We start from the raw sequence: 20,987 nt of genomic DNA on the forward strand, positions 1-20,987 counted from the left end.
TATTATCCTTTGTTTCAGTAGCAAAACTTGAGCTTTAAGTAATTTGCCCAACTTCATATGGCTTGCAGTGAAAAACTGATTCTAGAGCCAAAGTATTGACCTGAATAGTAGAGATAGGTTAATGAGGCCTGTCTATGAAGGCTAGAGTTCTGAAATGTGCTTTCAATGTTACTCGACAGTTCATCAACACATGCCAAGAAATAAATCAGAGTTGCTCCCTGGGGTGTTCAAGGGTAAAATTAGGATTTATATAAACCAGACTCTCGGAGGGCAGGAAGTCCACTCCCAGGGGCTCATACCTTATTAACCCATTGACCTCATCCACAATGTGGCGCAGCTTGTAATAAGCATCAGTTGGAGGCAGCTTCAGCTCCAGGATCAGCCGGTCAATTTTGTTGATGCACACGGTGACTGCTAGCCTTTCTTGCACTGCATGCTTGATCAACCGTTCGGTGTTCAGCATCACCTGAGAAACACAAGGCTCAGAAGGTGGTAACAAGAGCAAAGAGGACAGAAAGTCCACAGCACAGTCAAAATAGGCAATACAAGGTAAGAAAAAAAAAAGCCTGGGGAGACAGGAAGCAGAGCGCACCCTTTTTTTTTTTTCTTTTGCCAGTCCTGGGGCTTGAACTTGGGGCCTGAGCACTGTCTTTGGGCTTTCCTCAAGGCCAACACTCTACCACTCTACCACTTGAGCCACAGCACCACTTCCAGCTTTTTTCAGCCGTATGAAGTACCGAGGAATAGAACCCAGAACTTCATGCACACTAGGCAAGCACTCTATCACTAGGCCACACTCCTGGCCTCACAGAGTGCACCTTTTCCAGGGCAGATTCAGGAACTTTAAGAGTGCATCTGCAGGACTGACAAATGATTAAATACACAAATGACAGATGCTGAGAACCAGGCTTCTTAGCCACATAAAGAACTAAGAAAGCCAGAATAACCTGTGGTGCTGGAATAGAATGTGGGTACCAGGATGAATGAGTGATCTTCAATACGCATGTGCAGACACAGTAGTAGACATGTGTGGGTGTATATTCACTAGCTGTGCTCAGTGAATGGGCTTGGAAGTGATGCATCCCTATTGCAACGAGCACACTGAGATCGTCATTTCTAAACAGCGGATCTCACTGTAAGGAAAGAGCTCCTTGAAAAAGTGGCTGTTTTAAGACCAAAGCAGGGAAAGTACAAGACAGATGTAGAATGTTTCTTGTATTAGAAAGTAAGAAAATGTAAAAAAAAAAAAAGCCTACAATCCTAACTTCTTGAGAGGCAGAAACTGGGAGATTATGGTTCAAGGCCAATCCAGGCATAAAAGTTCATAGAACTCCATGTCAATGAAAAGCTGAGTGCAGTGACACATGCCTCTCATCACCATAGGCACTAGGAAGCACAAAAGGAGGACGAAAGCATGGGCCAACAAGTGTGTAAAGCAAGAACTTACTGGAGCACATCCATGGTGTGGGTGTGTCTCAGTTGTGGGGATTGAACTCTGGGCCTGGGCGCTGTCCCTGAACTCTTCAGCTCAAGGGTAGCATTCTACTACTGTGAGCCACAATGTCACTTCCAGTTTTCTCTTGGCTAGAGTCTTACAGACTTGCCTGCCTGGCTGGCTCTGAACTGCAATCCTCAGATTCCAGCCTCCTGAATAGTCCACCAGAAAACTGGAAGTTGTGCTGTGGCTCAGTAACAGAGTACTTGATGTGAAGTGGTAGAGCACTTGAGCCTTGATGTGAAGAGCTCAGGAATAGTGTCCAGGCCCAGAGCTCAAGCCCCACGACCAAAGGAAAAAAAAAAAAGCCAATATTGTAAAAGACCAAGAAAGGTAAAAGAGGCACATGGAAACCAATACTATACCTCATCCTGAACTGGAAAAGATCTGTAAAAACAATCAGTGTATGGTCGGGGGTTTGGCCTAGTAGTAGAGTGCTTGCCTAGCATGGTCGAAGACCTGGGTTTGATTCCTCAGCACCACATACATAAAAAAAAAAAAAAAGCCCGAAATGGTGCTGTGGCTCAAGTGGTAGAGCCCTAGCCTTGAGAAAGTCCAAGGATAGTGCTCAGGTCCTGAGTTCAAGCCCTGGGACTGGCAAAAAAAAAAAAAAAAAAAAAGCCGGTGCTGTGGCTCACACCTGTAATCCTAGCTAGTCAAGAGGCTGAGCTCTCAGGATGGAGGTTCAAAGCCAGCCTGGCACTAAAGTCTGTGGGACTTTTATCTCCAATTAACCTCTAGGAAACGGGATGTGGGGCTTGGTTCAGGGACAGCTCCCAGGCTGGGTTCAAGCCCTATGACCCACACAAAAAATAAAATAAAATAAAATAAAATAAATCAGTGTAGGGCAAGCAATGTGAATTAATGGTAGAGTGCTTTCCTAGTATGCATGAGGCCCTGGGTTCGATTCTTTGGTACGACATAAACAAAAATATAAAAATAAAAACAAATAATAATAATAATAAAAAAAGACCAGGGCACAGAGTATATCAACTCTGATTACTGTACCATGATTATGTAGGTGAACGTTTTTGTTCTTAGAAAATAAATTCTCAGGGAGGGGTGAAAATGGGAGAAAAACGAGGAGGGGGTAACAATGTTCGGCAAGAAATGTATTCATTACCTTACATATGTAACTGTATCCCTCTGTACATCACCTTGACAATAAAATTAAATTTATAAAAAAGAAAAAAAACTCTCAAATAGTTTACATTGAAACTGTTGAAGTGGACATATCTGCACAGATATGTGCAGATACATCCAAAGCAAATAAAGATGAATTCTTTGTATTATTAATGTAATTTTTTGCTAAATTTGAAATTATTTCACAATGAAGTCAATTAAAAAAAAACTCTGGCTCCCTCTGCTGACTATCTCACCAAAGACCTATACAAATAAGGTATCCAACCTTTCAATTTTAGAATACAAGACATCTTAGATTTTTAACACCAATATCTTAAAATACTCATTAACATTTAAAATCCATTTATGTGAATATGCCCTCTTTTCTTTTAATTTATATTTGCCATTTTATCTTTGTGTATCTTGAATGCAAATGGGTCTTATCATTTCAAGCTTCACTGGGCATGAGCAAGGAGACTCATATAGTGAGAATTAATTTTGAATTTAATTTGCTTGCCTAATTTTGGAGCAAATCTGAGTCACAATACCAGAGACTTTCATGCTCTGTTGCGACTAGCTCACTTGGTGCTTTGGGATTGTGTGTGGGAAATAGGATAGGGGGAGAGTCTGAAGGAGTTGAGCCTGACTCACCCCCTCAGCAGCATCAATGAAAAGGACCACTCCATCTGAGATGCGCAAGCCAGCTGTGACCTCATCAGAAAAATTCACATGTCCTGAAAAATAGGTATCAAAAATCATTACCTGGTGCAGGATAAGGCACAATTAACTTGTATTTTAGTGACCTGAGGAGCACTGTAGAGCTGTGAATCTTCGAATATTCCTCCACTTCCCTTTTCTCCACAGCTTATCCCATTAGAGACCTATTCTGGGATCCAGACTTTATACAAGAAGTCATCCCATACATAAAAGATGGAAAGTGTTTCACCTAGGACAGCACAGTGAGTTCACACTAAGACACCAATGTAGTCTGATAAGAGCACACATCTTAGTCAGCAGACACCTGAGAGATCTAAGCCAATATGAAAGCAGGAGAAAGGGTAAAGAAAGGCCCAGAGTGCTACTCAAAGACAATTCCAGCAAGATGCTGCCAGGGCAGGAGTAGATGCTACAAAGGTTTAGAGTATCTGGCATAGAGCACATCTACCAAGCCCCAAACTGTCCAGATATTAAAAACAAAAGCAAGTAGGGTGCCAGCAGCTCACTCCTTAATCCTAGCTACCCAGGAAGGTGAGATCTGAGGATCATAGCTAAAAGCCAACCCAGACAAGAAAGTCTATGAGATTCATGTCCAACTAACCACCAAAAAAGCAGAAGTGGAGCTGGGCCTCAAGTGGTAGAGCACTAACAAGCAAAAAGAAAGCTCATAGCCTAGAATACAGCACTGGCTAATTAATCAGGAGCAGAGATGTACTCCTCTGTGCCACTCTGGACAGTAGGAACAGAAAACAACAGTCAAGGAGTATCCCACCTGGAGTGTCCATGATGTTGAAGAGGTAAGATTTCCCTTTGGTATCAGGCAGGACCACCGTCACAGGAGTGCTCTTGATACCGACACCTCTCTGAAAGTCAGAGAGAAAGTAAAGTGGTCAAGCTTTTCAGTGCCAGTACGGATCACTCTTCTGGCAATCTATACTGATGTCTCCTCATAATGGGTATGATTTGAACTAGTACTTTATCCAGCTTAACTCTGAAGACAAAATATCTTAAACAGCATATTTTTTGAGTGGCGGAGTACAAGCTTAAATACAAAAAAACCCCAAAAAACAAAAACAAGGCAAAACAGTTATAAACATTAAAAGAGCCTGGCAACGGTGGCTCACGCCTATAATTCTAGCTACTCAGGAGGCTGAGATCTGAGGATCCCAGTTCAGAGCTTCAGAGCCAGCCTGGGCATGAACGTCTGTGAGATGCTTAGCTCCAATTAACCACCAGAAAGCCGGAAGTAGTGATGTGGCTCACTGAGCTAAAGAGCTCAGGGACAGTGCTCAAGCCGAGAGTTCAAGCTCACAACCAACAAACAACTCTCCCCCTCCCCCCAAAAAACCACATTAACAGAAGCCAGGTACCAGTGCCAGGAGGACTCTCTTCTGCCCTCCCCCCATCCCATTTACCTCCCTAGTTATTACCATGGGATAACTGGGGAGGGGCTGGGGAAGAGGTAGTGGGGTATGGATCAAAGTACTATCCTTAAGGCCTCTCCACATTCCATATACAACTATTACTGATAGTGCTGGTATGGACAACATCTGATTCCCCAAGGCACACTTACCTCTTGCTCTGTGAAGAGGATGTCAGTATAGCATAGCTGAAAAAAATTAAGTGTTGTTACTACCTGAATTTAGATTCCTCTCTCTCTCACATGACCCATCAATCACTTTCCCTCACTGCCTCCCTGTTCAAGGGTTTCTGCCTCAGGAAAATAGATTGAAGACAGCTGGCTGTCTCCACAGCAATCCCAGAAAATGAGACCAGTGCACAATGCCCTCCCAGCTGAAAAATAGTCCTGTGTGTGCAGAGGTTTTATTCTCTCTTTTCTTTTTTAGCAGAGAGTAGAGATGGGAGGTGGGGGGTAGATCACAGAAGACCACGTAAGGTTGGAGAGCTAAACTGTATCAGATGCAGTGGATCTTAAGAGTAGTAAAGGGAAATGCATGCAAGGCTTCAAGGAACCCCACATCAAAATAATCAATCTAGCAGAGGCTGTACATTTATTGTACTGAGACTTGCTGCTGCAGTTGGCCTCATTCAAAGGCATTTAAATTTACCATGAAAACAACAAGGTCCAATTGTATGATATTTATAGAGCAAGCTATTAATACTATGTTAGGAAAGAACAGACCATAAAAACCAGAATATATCATAACTGAGAAGGGATTCCAAGTGCAGAACAGATCTTCTAAAAATACTGCAGGTTAATATTCTCTATGCCCCTGAAAAGTTAAAATTATTTTCTACAGCCTATTAATAGATGTTACAATGATAAAACAGTACTCTGTAGGTGGGAAGGATGAAGGAAGGAGAGAGACACATTCCACTGCATCTGAATGGTTCTCATCCCCTTTAAAATTTTCTTTATTATTTGTTTATGTGGTACTGAGGAATTGAACCCAGGGCCTCATGCATGCTAGGTAAATACTCTACTACTTAGCCACATCCAGCCCCTGGTGCCCAAACCCTTGACAGAAATTCTACTTACATCCTGGTCATAGCGTTTTCTGATTTCTGGGTGTGTCTGCTCTATTAAACAATCTACGAAACACGTCTGAAAGGGAAGAGATGGTTCAAATCTACCACCTGAGGAAAAAAATTTGCCCTACCTCTCTCCCAGCTCCCAATACCTTATGTAATTTAGGGATGAGGAGAAGGGAAAGCAAAAAGAGGATGATGGGACAGCAAAAGATTAACACAGAAGCCATAGGATTAATTTCAAATGAAAGATGAAATCTTTCATGGTCAGATATCCCCCAGGAAATAAAAACTTATAAAAAACCAGAGGAAGGCTCAATTTCCTTTTTTCTGTCCAGATGTAGACACAAGGCTCAGGCATGCAAAATGGCTCTACCTACTACTCAAGCAAAGCCAGAATTTCACAGTACTTCCACAGGGCTCAGGGAGAGTTCCTTCCTCCCACACCTCTCCAATTAGGACCCTCAGGACCTCAGACCTCTACCACTTCTGTTATGCTGGAAGAGCAAAAGATGAACAAAAACAGAAAGAAATTCTGCTCCAAGAAGCCAAAAGTTCTCTCACCTTGCCATGGTGGAGATGGCCACAAAGAGTCACATTTCGGATGAGTTCTGAGTTATCCATCAGATCTGCCAAAAAACTGGAAGGACAAAGAAAGAAAAGGGACTCCGGCAGAAGTTCTCAAGTAGAAAGTCAAACAAAGCTATGTTATTTCTCTTCTCTTTTTTCGCCCTTTGGTTAATTTCATATTGTTACTGTATCTGACTCTGTTACCTGATATATTGTATATACATTTATTTATTTGAAATAGGAAAGGGAAGGGGGGGGAAACAGATGATAGGGAGGGAGGGAGAGGGAAATGAGGACAAAAACATGAGAAGGGGTATCAATGTCTGAGAAATAATGCACCTGCTACCTGGCAAATGTAACTGTAACCCCTCTATTCATTACCCTGTCAAAAAATTCTTTAAAATTTTTTTTTTTTTGCCAGTCCTGGGCTTGAGCTCAGGGTCTGAGCACTGTCCTTGGGCATAGCCTTGACATGAAGAGCTCAGGGACAGTGCCTAGGCAGAGTTCAAGCCCCATCACCCACCAAACAAACAAACAAAAAAAATGGAGATGTAGCAGGGTACAGTAATGCTAGCTACTCAGGAGGTTAAGATCTGAGGATCAAGGTTCAAAGCCAGTCCAGGCACTAAAAAGTCTGTGAGACTCTTATTTCCAATTCATCACCTAAAAACCAGAAATGGCACTGTAGCTCAAGGGGTAGGGTGGTAGCCTTGAGCTGAAGAGCTCAGGGACAATGTCCAGGCCCCAGAGTTCGAGTCCCATGACTGACCAAAAAAAAAAGAAAAAAATCTCTGAAGGGTACTAGAATTTTCTATAATGTCTCAAAGTACCAGACATGGTAGCTCACACCAGTAATTCCAGCTACTCAGGAGCCAGAGATCAGGAAAGCTGCAGTTTGAGGACCGCCCTGGCAAAAGGGTTTGCATGACTCTGTCTCAACAAATAAGCTGGGAATGGTATGTATCTCTGTAATCCCAGATATGTAGGATGTGTAGGTAAGAAGATCACCATTCAGGCCTTTGAAGATAAGACCCTATTTGATAATACAACCAAAGCAGAAGAGGCTTGAGGGTGTGGCTAGAACACATGCCTTGTAAACATGACACCACAAGTTCAATCTGATGCTGGTGGCCTACACATGTAGGCTAAGAATGAGGGGATCATGGTTTGAGACTAGATTAGGCAGAAAAGTTCACAAACCTCCATCCATAGCTGGGCTCAGTGGTGCCTATCTACAAGGGAAGCTGAGCCTGGAAAGAATATGGCTTAGGCAATAATCTTCTACTCCTTAAGAAAAGTTTGAAAGAGCCAGGTGTAGTGATGTATACTTATGCTCAGAAGGGTGAAGGGTAAGGAGCAACTTGTATGAGACCAGAACTATGTAATGAGACTCTATCTCCAAAAAAATAAATAAATAAATAATAATAAAAAGATGAAAGCTTGAATGTTAACAAAGTAAACTGATCATCTCAAGAGGGATCTTACTCTTTTGGATATTTCAGAGATCATTTAAAAATAAAGACCAAATGCAGGGCTGGGAGTTTAGCCTAGTGGTAGAGTGCTTGCCTAGCATGCACGAAGACCCAAGTTAGATTCCTTGGTACCACATACTTAGAAAAAGCCAGAAGTGGTGCTGAGGCTCAAGTGGTAGAGTTCCAGCCTTGAGAAAAATCCAAGGACAGTGCTCAGGCCCTGAGCTTAAGCCCAGGACTGGCAAAAACAAAAAACAAAAAACAAAAAAAACCCAAAATGCAGAGGCTGGCGGCACACACATAAAGATGTGAGCATTATAGTTCAAAGCCAGCCCAGGCAAGCAAAAGTCCATGAGACTCTTATCTCCAATCAGCAAAAGTCAGAAGTGAGCAGGGTGGCTCATGCCTGCTCACTATTCCTACAGAAAAGACCTCATTACTTACTCCATCTCATAAACTGTGATAGGTAATGTCTGCTCCATCAGAGTGAATTTCTTTGTTTTCACTGGTTTAATAATGGGTTCTAGAAAAGAAAAGAATGACATGTAAGTGGCATAAAATAGAAAAATGCAAAGCCTTGTTCATTGGACTAATATGGCAGATAACAACAACTTCATCTTTTCTCAAGGTTTGCTGATGCTCAGGAAGTTCTGTGAATGTTGTCTGGCATGAAAAAAAGGATTTTACACTGTGGACTGAAATGGACTTCATCTGGTGGGAGAGTTGGAGTTAGGGGAAATAGTGAGTGCCCGTTCAAAGCCTTTCCTTCCTTTTTTTTTTTTTGCCTGTCTTAGGGCTTGAACTCAGGGCCTGAGCACTATCCTTGAGCTTTCTCAAGGCTAGAGCTCTACCACTTGAGCCACAGCACCACTTCTGGCTTTTTCGATGTATGCAGTATTGAGGAATAAAACCCAGGTCTTCAAGCATGCTAGGCAAGCACTCTACCACTAGGCCAAACTCCAGGCCCCTTTCCTCACATTTTAAAAATGCTATTAGTACCTGGGCTCATGACTATAATCCTAGCTACTCAGGAGGCTGAGATATGAGGAGTGTGGTTCAAAGCTATCCTGGGAAAGTCGGTGAGACTCTATCTCCAATTAACCACCAGAAAACCAGAAGTGGTACTATGGTTCAAAATGGTAGAGCATTAACCTTGAGCACAACTCTAGGACAGCATCCAGGCCCTGAGTTCAAGCTCTGTGATTGACCAACAACAACAAAAATAAAATGTAATTACTTTCTAAGAGCTCAATCAAGATTATTAAATGAAGGGCCAGGAGTTTGGCCTAGTGGTAGAATGCTTGCCTAGCATGCATGAAGACCTGAGTTCAATTCCTCAGTACCACATACATAGAAAAAAGCCAAAACTGGTGCTGAGGCTCAAGTGGTAGAGCTCTAGCCTTGAGAGAGTCCAAGGACAGTGCTCAGGCCCTAAGCTCAAGCCCAGGACTGGCAAAAAAAAAAAAAAAAAAAGATTATTAAATGAGGTGCTGGTGGCCTATACATGTAGGCTAAGAATGAGGGGATCATGGTTTGAGACTAGCTTAGGCAGAAAAGTTCACAAACCTTCATCCATAGCCGGGCTCAGTGGTGGCTATTTGTTATCTCAAGATACAAGGGAAGCTGAGACTAGAAAGAAAGATTATGGCTCAGGCCATAATCTTCAACTTAATGGAGGTCAGCTGGATACAATGGTATGAGCCTTTGATTCCAGAAAATATATAAAGTTTAAACTAAGTAGATCCTGGCTCAAATCTGGCTGAGGCAGGATGCAAGGCTCAATACTAATGAAGACAGGTTTGGTGGCTTTAGTCTGCAATCCTAGTTACTTGAAAAGGTTGCAGTTTGAGACCAGCTGAGGCATAGAAGTTTGCAGGACTCCATCTTAATGAATGGCTGGGCCTGGTAGACCATGACTATTACTATTCCAGCTATAGTATATTCCCTATAGCTGAGTATAGTGACACACTCTTAACCATGCCCAGTTGACACAAGAAAGCACAAGAGGACTAGAGTCCAGGTCAGCCTAGATGGGTGGCTCAACTGGTAGAGTGCCTGCTAAAGCGGGAGGCCTGGAGTTCAATTTCTAGTGCCACCAAAACAAAACAAAAGCATAACACACAAAAGCGAAACACACACATACAACTAGAAAAACAAAACAAATAAACAGGCTTGGGCCGGGAATGTAGCGTAGTGGTGGAGTGCTTACCTAACATACATGAAACCTTGGAGAACCACATGCACATGCCTTGAGCTGACAAGCTCAGGGACAGAACCCAGGCCTAGAGTTCAAGTCCCCTGACCAACCAAAAGAAAGAAAAAGAACCACATACACAGAAAAAGTCAAAAGTGGTGCTGTGGCTCAAGTGGTAGAGTGCTAGCCTTGAGCCAAAGAAGCTCAGGGACAGTGTCCAGGCCCTGAGTTTAAGCCCCAGGACTGGTAAGACACAACATAATTCTAGGCCAGTGGCACAGCTCAGAAATTAGTAATTGCTTAGTAACGAGCTTAATCCAGAAAAAGCACCCAAATGTACTATGAACTGGACAGTGCAATCAATGAACTTAAGATCTGCTGAAAGCTAGTTCCCAAGCTTCATTTCCCTTTCACCCTATAGCCTCCTGCCATACCTGTGAGAGGCTGGGTATCCTCCTCCTGAACTATGGTTTCTACCTCGGGACCATACACCTCCTCAGCTGTTGGGTAGTACTTCTTGTCTTCGTGCAGCACCACCTCCATTCCTGGGCGATCTTCATCATGCTCTCCTACATCGTCATCATCCTCATCCTCATCCATCTGAAGCAAGAGAGGGAAGGAGGACAGAGGGGGTGCACCTTTCTTCCTCGAGTGAGTCCACCTCACTGGAGCAAAAACTGCTGGCTTACACTGGACAGTTTCTTACTCCAAGGTGGTGCAGTGGGGAGGGTTTCATTCCTGTGACCTCTATATAGGGTAATCCTACAAGCTCTCCCGCTTTAAACCTACCCCTTCCTGAATGTGGGCTGGTGGCCACAATGACACTCTTTTGAGGAAAAAAAAAAAATTATAATCTACTTTCTATGGATAAAAACCAGGAGCCAGAATTTAAAACTGAAAAAAATCCCACAACTTTGAAATTTTCATTTAGAATCACAAAATTGTTTTCAAAAAATAACTTGGTGGTGGGCACCAGTGACTTATACCCTCACCACTCAGAAAGTTGAGATCTGAGAATTAAGGTTTGAAGTCAGCGTGGGCCAACATATCCAAGAGACTCTTATCTCCAACCATAAAGCTAGAAACAGAGGAATGGCTTAAGTGGTAAAGCATCTGCCTAGCAAGTGTGAAGCTCTAAGTTTAATTCCCGGTACTGCCAAGTATTTAATTAGTAGGTCACTTGATGACCTTGACAAGAACAGTCTCTGTGGATGGGAAAGGCAAAGAGGATGGAAGAGGGCATAAAATAACTTTTAATCTGTGGGTTTCAGTCTTGCTAGTATTACGGGAATGACCCACACGGACAAGCTTTGACCTCTTCATCCTTCTGCCTCAGCTTCTAAAATGCTTAGATTACAAGCCTATACCACTGTAATAACCTGTTAAACATAGCCACCTAAATTCTGTTTTGTTTTTTTTTTTGGCCCCTTTCTCTTTCTGGCCCCGCTCGCTCCGGCCCTGCTCGCTCCGGCCCGGCTAGGCCCCCTTTCTAGCTCAGGCCCCGCTCGCTCGGGCCCGCTCGCTCTGGCCCCGCTTGCTTCCGCCCGGCTCGCTCCAGCTTGCTCTTGGCCCCGCTCGCTCCGGCCCGGCCCTGCTCCTGGCTTGCTCTGGCCCCGCTCGCTCCGGCCCGGGTCGCTCCCGCACGCTCCTGGCCCCGCTCGCTCCGGCCCGGCCAGCTCTCGTTTGCTCCTGGCTCTGCTCGCTCCGGCCCCTTCTCGCTCTGGCCCTGCTCGCTCCGGCATCGCTGGCTCTGGCTCGGCTCGCTCCCGCACGCTCCGGTCCTGCTCGCTCCGGCCCCGCTCGCTCCGGCCACCACTCGGTTGGGCTCTGCTCACTTCAGCTCAGCTCGCTTCTTTCGCTCTCTGTCGCCGTCGCAGTCTTGTCTCTGCCACTTTTCCGGTTTGGTTGTGTCTCGTCTCTGCCACTTCCGGCTTGGTTGTGTATGTGGGATACCGAGGAATCGAACCCGGGTCTTTGTGCATGCTAGGCAAGCACTTTAACCGCTAGGCCAAACTCCCGGGCCCCTAAATTCTGTTTTTGTAAAAATGCTTAACCTGCTCTACCACCTGCTTGTCTTTTTGTCCTTGTGGTTATTGACTCAGGGCATCATATAGTGATAGCATATGGTGATGACCACCTGCGTGTGGTTATGATCACCTGTGTGTGGTGTTTACCTTTAAAAATTCAGGTCCACTGAAGCTCGGGACTGTTCTCTACCTGCCCAAAGGTGGAGAGCAGTTGCTGTACAGCTTTTCAATTCACTAAGTGCTGGTGACTTTAATACTGTAGCTTCAAGTCCCACCCGAGTGGCCGGGATACAATACCACCACACCTGGTTCTATTTTTCGTTTTTCCTAGTTTGAAGAACATGCTCTCTGTGAAGATGAAGGTAGTCAGAATTTCTTTATTCTGGTTTTCTACTGCCCATGAATATATTATCTTCCTAAGCACTGCTAATTGAGACAACAACACTGCTTACCTATTGCTTATTCATTTTCTGAACAATAAACACAAGATACCTTTGGTGCTTTTTATAATCCTCAGACCATTCGGGACTTTACTTTCCTTCAACTCTCCTGAAGAGGAGGAACAGGAACCTGTACTTTCTCTTTCTGTTGTTTCCCTTCTGTATTTTTGAAAGCCTGAGCTTTTGAGGAGCATTTTGGAAAAGCTGACTACTTTTCTAAGTTGGAGTTATTTGTGATTGTCAAATAACACTTCAGAAAAATGAAGAGTTACTGCCAGATGAATACATGTGCAAATTACAAAGCCGCCTCAAAAGTGAAATTATCTAACACTTCCTTTTGGAGCAGTGCAAGACCTCAAAGAAGTCATGTTATAAAAAAGATGTGGGGGCTGAGAAGGTGACTTAGTGGCAGAATGCTAGCATGTGTGAATCCTTGAGTTCAATTCCACAGTACCACATACACAGAAAAAGCCATAAGTGACAAAGTGGCTGGAGTAGAATGCCAGCTTTGAACAAAAGAAACTTAGGGACAGTGGTTAGGTTCTGAGTTCAAACCCCAGGACTGGCAAAAAAAAAAAAAAAAACAGGGCCAGGAGTTTGGCCTATCAGTAGAGTGCTTGTGTAGCATGCATGAAGACCCAGGTTTGATTCCTGGGTACCACATACATAGAAAAAGCTGGAAGTGGTGGCTCAAGTGGTAGAGCTCTAGCCTTGAGAAAGCCTAATGACAATACTCAGGCCCTGAGTTCAAGCCTTAAAACTGGCAAAGAACAAAAATGAAAACATGGGAAAGGGAGTGTAGCCTAGTGGTAGAGTGCTTGCCTAGCATGCACTAAGCCTTGGGATTCTCTCCTCCATGTAGTTATGATCATCTGTGTATGGTGTTTACCTTTAAAAACTCCATGCCACTAAAGCTGAGGGCTGTTCTCTACCTGCCCAAAGGGGAGAACAGTTGCTGCACAGCTATTAAAATGATTCGGTTACTGAGTGCTGGTGGACTTTATTATGGTAAGTTCGAATCCCATCTGAGTGGCTGGAATATAACAGATTCCTCAGTACCACAGACACAGAAAAAGCTGGAAGTGGTACTGTCTCAAGCAGTAGGGCACTAGTCTTGAGAAAGCTCAAGGACAGTGCCTGAACCTGAGTTCAAACCCCAGGACTGGCCAAAAAAAAAGACTTGAGGAAGGAAGGAAAAATTGTGCATCAGTGGCTCACTTCTGTAATCCTACTTACTCAGAAGGCTGAGATCTGAGGATCATAATATGAAGCCAGCTTAGGTTGGGACAGGAAAGTCCATGAAACTCTTATCTCCAATTAACCACCAAAAGCCAGAAGTGATAGAGTGATAGCCTTGAGCAAAAACTGCCAGGGACAGCAATCAGGCTGTAAGTTCAAGCCCCAGGTCTGGTATCAAAAAGGAAAAAAAAGGAGGAAAGATGAAAAAAAGCAATGTATTTTGTTTTACCTCATCAAGGTCTTTGGTCTCTCTTCCCAATTCATCATCATCTTCATCAGAATCAAGCTCTGGTCCAATATAATTCCCAAATTCGTCATATAAATCAGTATCCATGCTGCTAAAATTCAACAAGAAAAAGAATTAAGATTCTAGTATGATGATCAAGGTTTCTGTGCCATAGCCTCACCTCACACACCTGTTCTTTGGGCATAATATCAACTGACCAATCTATTAACCAATCCCTCCCAGTACTTTCTTTACAATTACCTTACTCATTATCTCCATTTATACCCTCCCTCCCTTCTATAGTTTCTTTCTTTCTCTCTCATTATTTTGTTATGTGTATGTATGGTGGGTGGGGGAGGAACTTGTACTGGGGCTGTACTCAGGGCCTGGATTTTGCCCCTTAGTTTTCTCACTCAAAGCTAGATCATGGGGTCCAGCTAACCTTCTGCTCAAGCTGGCCCCAAACTATTAATTCTCCTAATCTATGCCTCCTGTGGCTTAAATTTTTTTTGGGGGGGGGGCAGTACTGGATTTTAACTCAGGTACTTAAGTTTGCTAGGTTGGCATACTACCACTTGAGACACAACTGTAGCCTTTTTTTCCAGGTTATTTCTCCCCGCCCCCTTTTTTTGTGGGTCATGGGGCTTGAACTTGGCCTGGACCTTATTCCTGAGCTCTTCAGCTGAAGGCTACCACGCTATCCCTGAGCCTGGGCATTGTCTCTGAGCTCTTCAGCTCAAGGCTACCACCCTACCCTTGAGCCAAACCCCACTTCCCATTTTCTATAGGTTAACTGGAGATGAGTCTCAGGTACTTTTGTGCCCAGGCTGGCTTTGAACCTTGATCCTCAGATCTCAGCCTCCTGAAGAGTTAGGATTATAGGCATGAGCCACCATGCCTGGCTTTCCTGGTTATTTCTGAGACAGTCTCATGAGCTTTTCTGTTTATTGTGGCCCTGAACCACAATCCTACTTTCAGCCTTCTGAATTAGGATGATAGGTCTGAGCTACAGGCACCCAGCTCTACTTTTTTATTTCTTTTTTGGCCTGTTGTGGGGCTTGATGAATTCGGAGCCTGATCCTCATTCAGTCTCCCAAGTTCCAGGATTACAAGTATGTACTACCATCCCAGGCCTTCTTTTGTGTGTGCCAATCCTGGGGCTTGAATTCAGGAACTGGTCACTATACTTTGAGTTTTTCTGTTCATGGCAAGTGTTCTACCCCTTGAGAGACAGCACACTTTTGGCATTTAATTGGTGAAAAGAGTCTCATATTTTCCTGCCTGGGATGGCTTTAAACAGTGATCCTTACATCTCATCTTACTCAGTAGCTAGGATTACAGGTGAGAGCCACTAACACATGGCTTAAAAACAAAACAAAAAAACTTAACATTATCCTACATAATCCCAATACAACTGTCAAAATCAGAAAATCAATACCCTCGCATTATTCAAGTTTTATACATTGTTCCAGTAATATCCTTTACAACCAAGGATTCAATCCAGGATGTGTTTGCACTGAGTTGTATCTGCATACTTTCTGCAAGGGGCTACTCAGAACCACAACTGTCCAAATTCCAGCTTCCTAAGTATCAAATATACATGCATAGCCACTGGTATCTCACCCCACCTCCTCGTACCCCCATTCTTGAATAAAAGAACCCTGTGTTTCTTTGCCTCTGTCAATGCCCAGTACAGCACCTTGTATTAGTAGGAACTGATTAAATAGTATACTTCCATTTCCCTTAACATCATCTGCTCTGCTAAATGCTCACTGTAGATGAAATAGGAAATTAAGAGACTAAAAATTAAATGTAAATCGTTGTGAAAATTTTCACATATTCTTTTAAAAATCCATCACATGTGTGTTCATTCTCCCAAGATTCTCATCAAGCAACTGCAGACACTTTCCTAGAAACTATTCATATGCTCACTTCAGCAGCATATATACACTAGAAGCCTGTTCACAGCACAAGCCCAACTGCTATCTACCTCAGACACTGCATTTGCCATTCTCTGTCTATTGGTTGTTTACATACCTTGTTACTTCAGACTGAAGTTCCTACTAAAATGTCACCCATACACACTCACCAGATCCCACAGTGTTTCATGAATGTTGTTCTTATATGTCTGCGTTTGTGGCCTGAGGATCAAACCCAGGGCCTCACATATCCTAGGCAAGTTCTCTCTATCACAGTATTATGTCCACAGCCAACACTATTCTAGGTCAACAAAGTCCTTAAACTCTAGTTAGGGAAATAAAAATAGATATGGAGAATGATGAAAGGAGGGGTATCCATCAAGATGCCCTGTACTTATAAACTGATTTGTTGAATGGTAACCCCTTTACACAACTACTTAAAGCTAATTTAAAAGAACATTTTTAAAAGAAAATGAAAGTAAACAAGTCTCCATCAGCTATCGATAAGTGTTAGTAAAAAATAGACCCTCCAGTGTTTGTTGAATGAATGAACGAAATGACTTTCCCAACACAACAAGACTTGCCCACCCTCGCGCAAAACCAGTGGCTCCTGGAACCAGACCTGCACCCTCCTCGACATATATAAAGCAGGCTCTCCAAGGAACACCCGCTCTCTCAAAGAAAGAGGCCGCTTAGCAGAGGGGTGGAGGCAGCACGGATGGACGAGGAATCGAAAGGGGACGGGAAGTTGAGCACACGACCGCGGCCCAGACAGGATCTTGCTGACGGTGGGGTAACTAGACACGCTCGGAATCCATGTGTGGAACGGGGGTTGGAAGGGTGGGAAGTGGGAGGGGGTGCGTCTTTCATTCCCACCCCGCCGCAGGCCTCAAGTGACCCATCTGTGGAGTGAAAGGGGGTAGATAGCAAGTAACACCCGACCTGACCTTTAAATTTTCTCTCCCCGCTCGAAGAAACCCTGTGGTGTGGCGAGCACGCGCCAACTCAGGACGCTCCCGCTGAGCCTAGAACTCCAGCCTCGTCCGCCGGGGACCGCGCTTCCGCCCCACGCCGCGACGACGCCGGCGCCCGCCGCCAGGAAGGACCCCGCAGGCGGCCGCGTTTCTGCCTCTGAGGACAGCCCTCTGCCTGAATATCGACTCGGAGGAATGCCGGCCGCAAGACGGGAACCGGAAAGGTGACGTTGCGGATCCCCAAACCGAAGTGTGGGCTGCTCCAAATAAAGTGAGAGCCTAAGGACGCAAGAATATGATCAGGCGCTCCGGGGACACCCTGAAAGGGGCTTTCGGGTAGGTTACGTGGTCGGCCTGTGGCGCAGTTGCTAAGCAACCGCAGTTGACGGCGCAGAATGTGCTGAGCGCATCTGGGGATACCGAAAGAAAGCCTGGGGCCCAAGGCCAGGGCTGCCGGGTGAGGGTCTGGGAACTGAGGAGGGGGAAAGGAAGAGTTGGTTTTGTTTTGTTTGTTTTACAGCTGACGACTCAGAACTTGACAAGAAGCCAGGTGCGGTTCTCGCCTGTAGCCTCAACGACTCGGGAGGCAGAGCCGGAATGATCAAGTGTCCCATAGTATGCGGTGACAAGCCTGGACAACATAGCAAGACCCACATCTCAAAAAGAAACAAAAACAATCTCTCTTCCCCCAATAAAAAGAAATGAGCAGGAGCCTGGACAGTCCATGCTCCTTAGCATTCACCTTTGCAACTCTTGGGGGTAGGGTGGCTTTGTGGGCTTGCTTTCACACCGAGTTTGCTGAGACCAACTTCTTTCCCGCCCGGATCTGTTCATGATTGGACCGCAGAATCTAGCTCAACTTACCAATAACTTGAGGTAGAGCAGTCTCATAAATAAATGCCCAAGCCACATTAAAACCCATATAGAATTCCTGTAGAAACCAATTGGCTATAGATACTCAGAGGTAACAGTTGTGCAATGGTCAAACTGAAGATGTCATGCACATACTTACATACCTGTGCCTCTAGTTCTGGCTTGAAGAATGCAGGAATGGGGATCACTGAGCTCTTCCTGGGTTGCTTCTTGCACCTTTGCACTGGCTGGAAAATTACCTTTGCCCATTAAAGACATTTAATGAAGGATGAAATTTTATACCTGGAATAAAAAGTAGCTAACAAGAGTCGTGCTTTTGAATGAGGTCCTCTATGGCAACAATTTTCTACAGAGTGATCTTATTTGGAAGAAAGAAGGGACTGAATTCTGAAATCTAAATGTCTCCTTTACTGAAGCAGCATCTCACAGCAGTGCTAGGTATAAAACTGAGGGCCTGCTTATGCTATGCAAGTATTCTACCACTGAGATATATCTCTAGCCCCTAAACCATGTTAAAAAGTAGAAAACAAAATTCAGACAGGGCTCTAAAGAGTCAGGTCTTCATTTTCAGCCACAAGTTTTGCATCCTATCCATGCAATTTGTAAAGTAGAAAAGTACATTTTTGCAACATTCTCAAGATAAATGCTAGAATGCTTTTGTGTCATTTTTATGTTCTGGCAAAAATACAGAGATATTCTCTTTTTCCTAATATTGAACCCCCTTTAAAGTGCATTTCCTTTGCTGTCACAGATATGAACCATGGACAAGAATGACATCATCGACTTCAAGGCTTTGGAGAAAGAGCTGCATGCTGCACTTGCTGCTGATGAGAAGTACAAACGGGAGAATGCTGCCAAGTTGCGGGCAGTAGAGCAGAGGGTGCCTTCCTATGAGGAGTTCAGGTTGGCTCAGTATGATTTTTCTTTACATTCAGACCTTGCTGGCGTTCTGTCATGACCTCACCTTTTACTATTTGTTACTGTTTTTTTTTTTTAATTTTCTTTTCTGGTACTAAGGATCAAACCCAGGATACTGCACTTGCTAGGCAAGCACTTTGCCACTGAGCTACAGCCCAGCCCTACCTTTTACTATTTGAATGTTCATCCACAAATTATTCAGCTTGCCTGAGCCTCCATCCTTTATGTACCAAAGAAAGAAAGTGTTATTATAATAGAGTTAATACATATAAGCCTCAGAGAACAGCATTTGGTAATTGTCCACCTATATCAGGCAAAGGAGCTGCCTCATATCCAGAGATGCAACATTAAGTTTATATCCCAATCTCTGCCCATTCCCCCCAGGGGTATTGTCCTTGCATCACATCTGAAGCCACTGGAGCGTAAGGACAAGAAGGGAGGAAAGAGAACTGTGCCCTGGAACTGCCACACTACTCCGGGAAGGACCTTCCAGGATGTGGTCACTGAAATCTCCCAGGTAGGTGAGGCCCAGACTCTTTATTTTTTTTCTTCTTCTTCTTCTTTTTTTATTTTGCCAGTCCTGGGCTTGAGCTCAGGGCCTGAGCACTGTCCTTGGACTTCCTCAAGGCCAGAGGTCTACCACTTGAGCCTCAGCACCACTTCCGGCTTTTTTCTATGTATGTGGTGCCAAGGAATCGAATCCGGGTCTTCATGCATGCTAGGCAAGCACTTCAACCACTAGGCCAAACTCTCGGCCCAGCCCAGACTCTTTAGCTAAGTATGATTCTGTGTCCTAAAGCAATAACAATCTCTTCTTTTTTTCCAGTCCTGGGGTTTGAACTCAGGGCCTGAGCACTGTCCTTGGACACTTTTTGCTCAAGGTTAGTGCTCTGCCACCTGAGCCACAATGCCACTTGTGTATGTGGTACCAAGGAATCAAACCAAGCTTTGTACATGCTAGGCAAGCACTCTACCACTAGGCTATGCTCCCCGGCCCAACACTCTCTTCTGCTAATAATACATGCCTCTTCCTTATTTCTCCTGGGAATCCAATAGACAGGATTTTGTCACCAAACCCAGAAAGACTAGCAATCAGTAGATGGTGAGTCTGAGTTGAATTGGGCATGAGTGGAAAATCAGGTTCAGTAAGTCTTTTCACTAGATGCTGATGGCTCACTTATAAGCTACTCATGAGGCTGAGCTCTGAGGGTTCAAAGCCAGCCTAGACAGGAAAGTGTGTGAGACTGTTATCTTCAGTTAACCATAAAAAAGCCAGAAGTGGATCTGGGGCTTCAGTGGTACAGTTTTAGCCTTGTGCACATGAGCTAAGGGACAACACCCAGGTCCTGAATTCAAGCACTAGTACTGGTATACAGACACACACACACACACACACACACACACACACACACACACACACACACACACACACACACACACCATAAGTCTCTTCTATCAGTCTTTTGATTTTGTACTTAGATTGATGACATGATTCTATGGCAGTGTTGGAACAGAGACACAGTCTATCAGATCCTTGACACATACTTTGAGTTCCTTTCTACTGAGATTGTGCTCTCCTCCTCAGAGAAAGCCCCGACTAACTTTGGAAAGATAGCATTGTGACTTGTGACCTCTTCCTCGATTGGAAAACGCCAGTACAAATGAGAAACTTATCTGATAGCTTGGATTCTCTGGGCTCTCTTTCTCTGTCCCAGGACTTAGCAGTCCCAAAGCTAAAATGAAATCCTACAAGCTCCCTTCTCCCTTTCCATCATTGTGAACAGCTAAAAGAGCTCTGGACCCCTTTCCCTCCTTTGTGATTCAGGAAAAAACTCCATTCCAGCCCAAGACTTCAGCAGAATTCTACCGTGATTGGAGACGACATATGAAGAGTGGGCTAGAGCGCTATCAGGCCCTGCTGCAGCTTGGGGGTCCCAAGCTGGGTGACCTCTTCAAGACAGATGTGGGATTTGGACTTCTAGGAGAGCTGCTGGTGGCACTGGCTGATCATGTGAGGCCAAGTGATTGGGTTGCTGTGTTGGGGATCCTGCATAGCCTGGCCAACACTGGGCGCTTCACCTTGAACATGAGCCTGCTGAGCCAGACAGAGAGAGAGAGCTGCCAGTGCCTTTTTCAGAAGCTACGAGCTATGAGTTTCATACCCAAACCCATGCAGGAAGGTATCAGCCAGGAGAAGTTGGATGTAGAGGAGATGTCTAGTGGGCTCCAGGAGGAAGAGAGGCTCCTAGAGCAGCTGCTCAGGCTGTATCAGGTTTATTGAGAAGACTGGTTGCCCTCAGAGATACCAGTG

The 20,987-nt window shown here is 44.4% G+C and overlaps 2 protein-coding genes across 6 annotated transcripts in view; one reads left to right on the plus strand and one right to left on the minus strand.

The window, feature by feature from the left end:
* The window catches only part of Eftud2 (elongation factor Tu GTP binding domain containing 2), a 39,638-nt gene extending 22,579 nt beyond the window's left edge, over window positions 1-17,059 (minus strand). The window contains exons 1-10 of one of the 2 annotated variants that reach the window (XM_090350053.1): window positions 16,859-17,059; window positions 13,996-14,101; window positions 10,495-10,660; window positions 8,311-8,389; window positions 6,389-6,464; window positions 5,835-5,900; window positions 4,908-4,943; window positions 4,107-4,197; window positions 3,269-3,351; window positions 300-466 (exon numbers count right to left, since the gene is read on the minus strand). In XM_090350053.1, coding sequence (XP_090206179.1) covers window positions 300-466; window positions 3,269-3,351; window positions 4,107-4,197; window positions 4,908-4,943; window positions 5,835-5,900; window positions 6,389-6,464; window positions 8,311-8,389; window positions 10,495-10,660; window positions 13,996-14,100 — 869 coding nt within the window. In that variant the 5' untranslated portion in view covers window position 14,101; window positions 16,859-17,059. Of the gene's footprint in view, window positions 1-299; window positions 467-3,268; window positions 3,352-4,106; window positions 4,198-4,907; window positions 4,944-5,834; window positions 5,901-6,388; window positions 6,465-8,310; window positions 8,390-10,494; window positions 10,661-13,995; window positions 14,105-16,858 lie in introns of both variants that reach the window. The other variant, XM_090350052.1, reaches the window with a different exon arrangement.
* Window positions 17,060-17,236: 177 nt separating this feature from the next.
* Dnaaf19 (dynein axonemal assembly factor 19) lies at window positions 17,237-20,984 on the plus strand. 4 transcript variants are annotated; one of them, XM_090350111.1, is made up of 4 exons: window positions 17,237-17,342; window positions 18,510-18,661; window positions 19,061-19,193; window positions 20,502-20,984. In XM_090350111.1, exons 2-4 carry the CDS (start codon window positions 18,519-18,521, stop codon window positions 20,955-20,957), a joined length of 732 nt encoding a protein of 243 aa, XP_090206237.1. In that variant the 5' UTR covers window positions 17,237-17,342; window positions 18,510-18,518; the 3' UTR covers window positions 20,958-20,984. The 4 variants fall into 4 exon arrangements, with proteins under 4 accessions (XP_090206237.1, XP_090206241.1, XP_090206238.1 ...); XM_090350115.1 differs by lacking the exon at window positions 17,237-17,342 and adding an exon at window positions 17,351-17,435; XM_090350112.1 differs by lacking the exon at window positions 17,237-17,342 and adding an exon at window positions 17,442-17,761.
* The last annotated feature ends 3 nt before the right edge of the window (window positions 20,985-20,987 follow it).

The sequence above is a fragment of the Megascapheus bottae genome, chromosome 17 (genome assembly GCF_031878675.1).
Source record: "Megascapheus bottae isolate mThoBot1 chromosome 17, mThoBot2.hap1, whole genome shotgun sequence".
In the NCBI taxonomy this organism is placed as follows: Eukaryota; Metazoa; Chordata; class Mammalia; order Rodentia; family Geomyidae; genus Megascapheus; species Megascapheus bottae.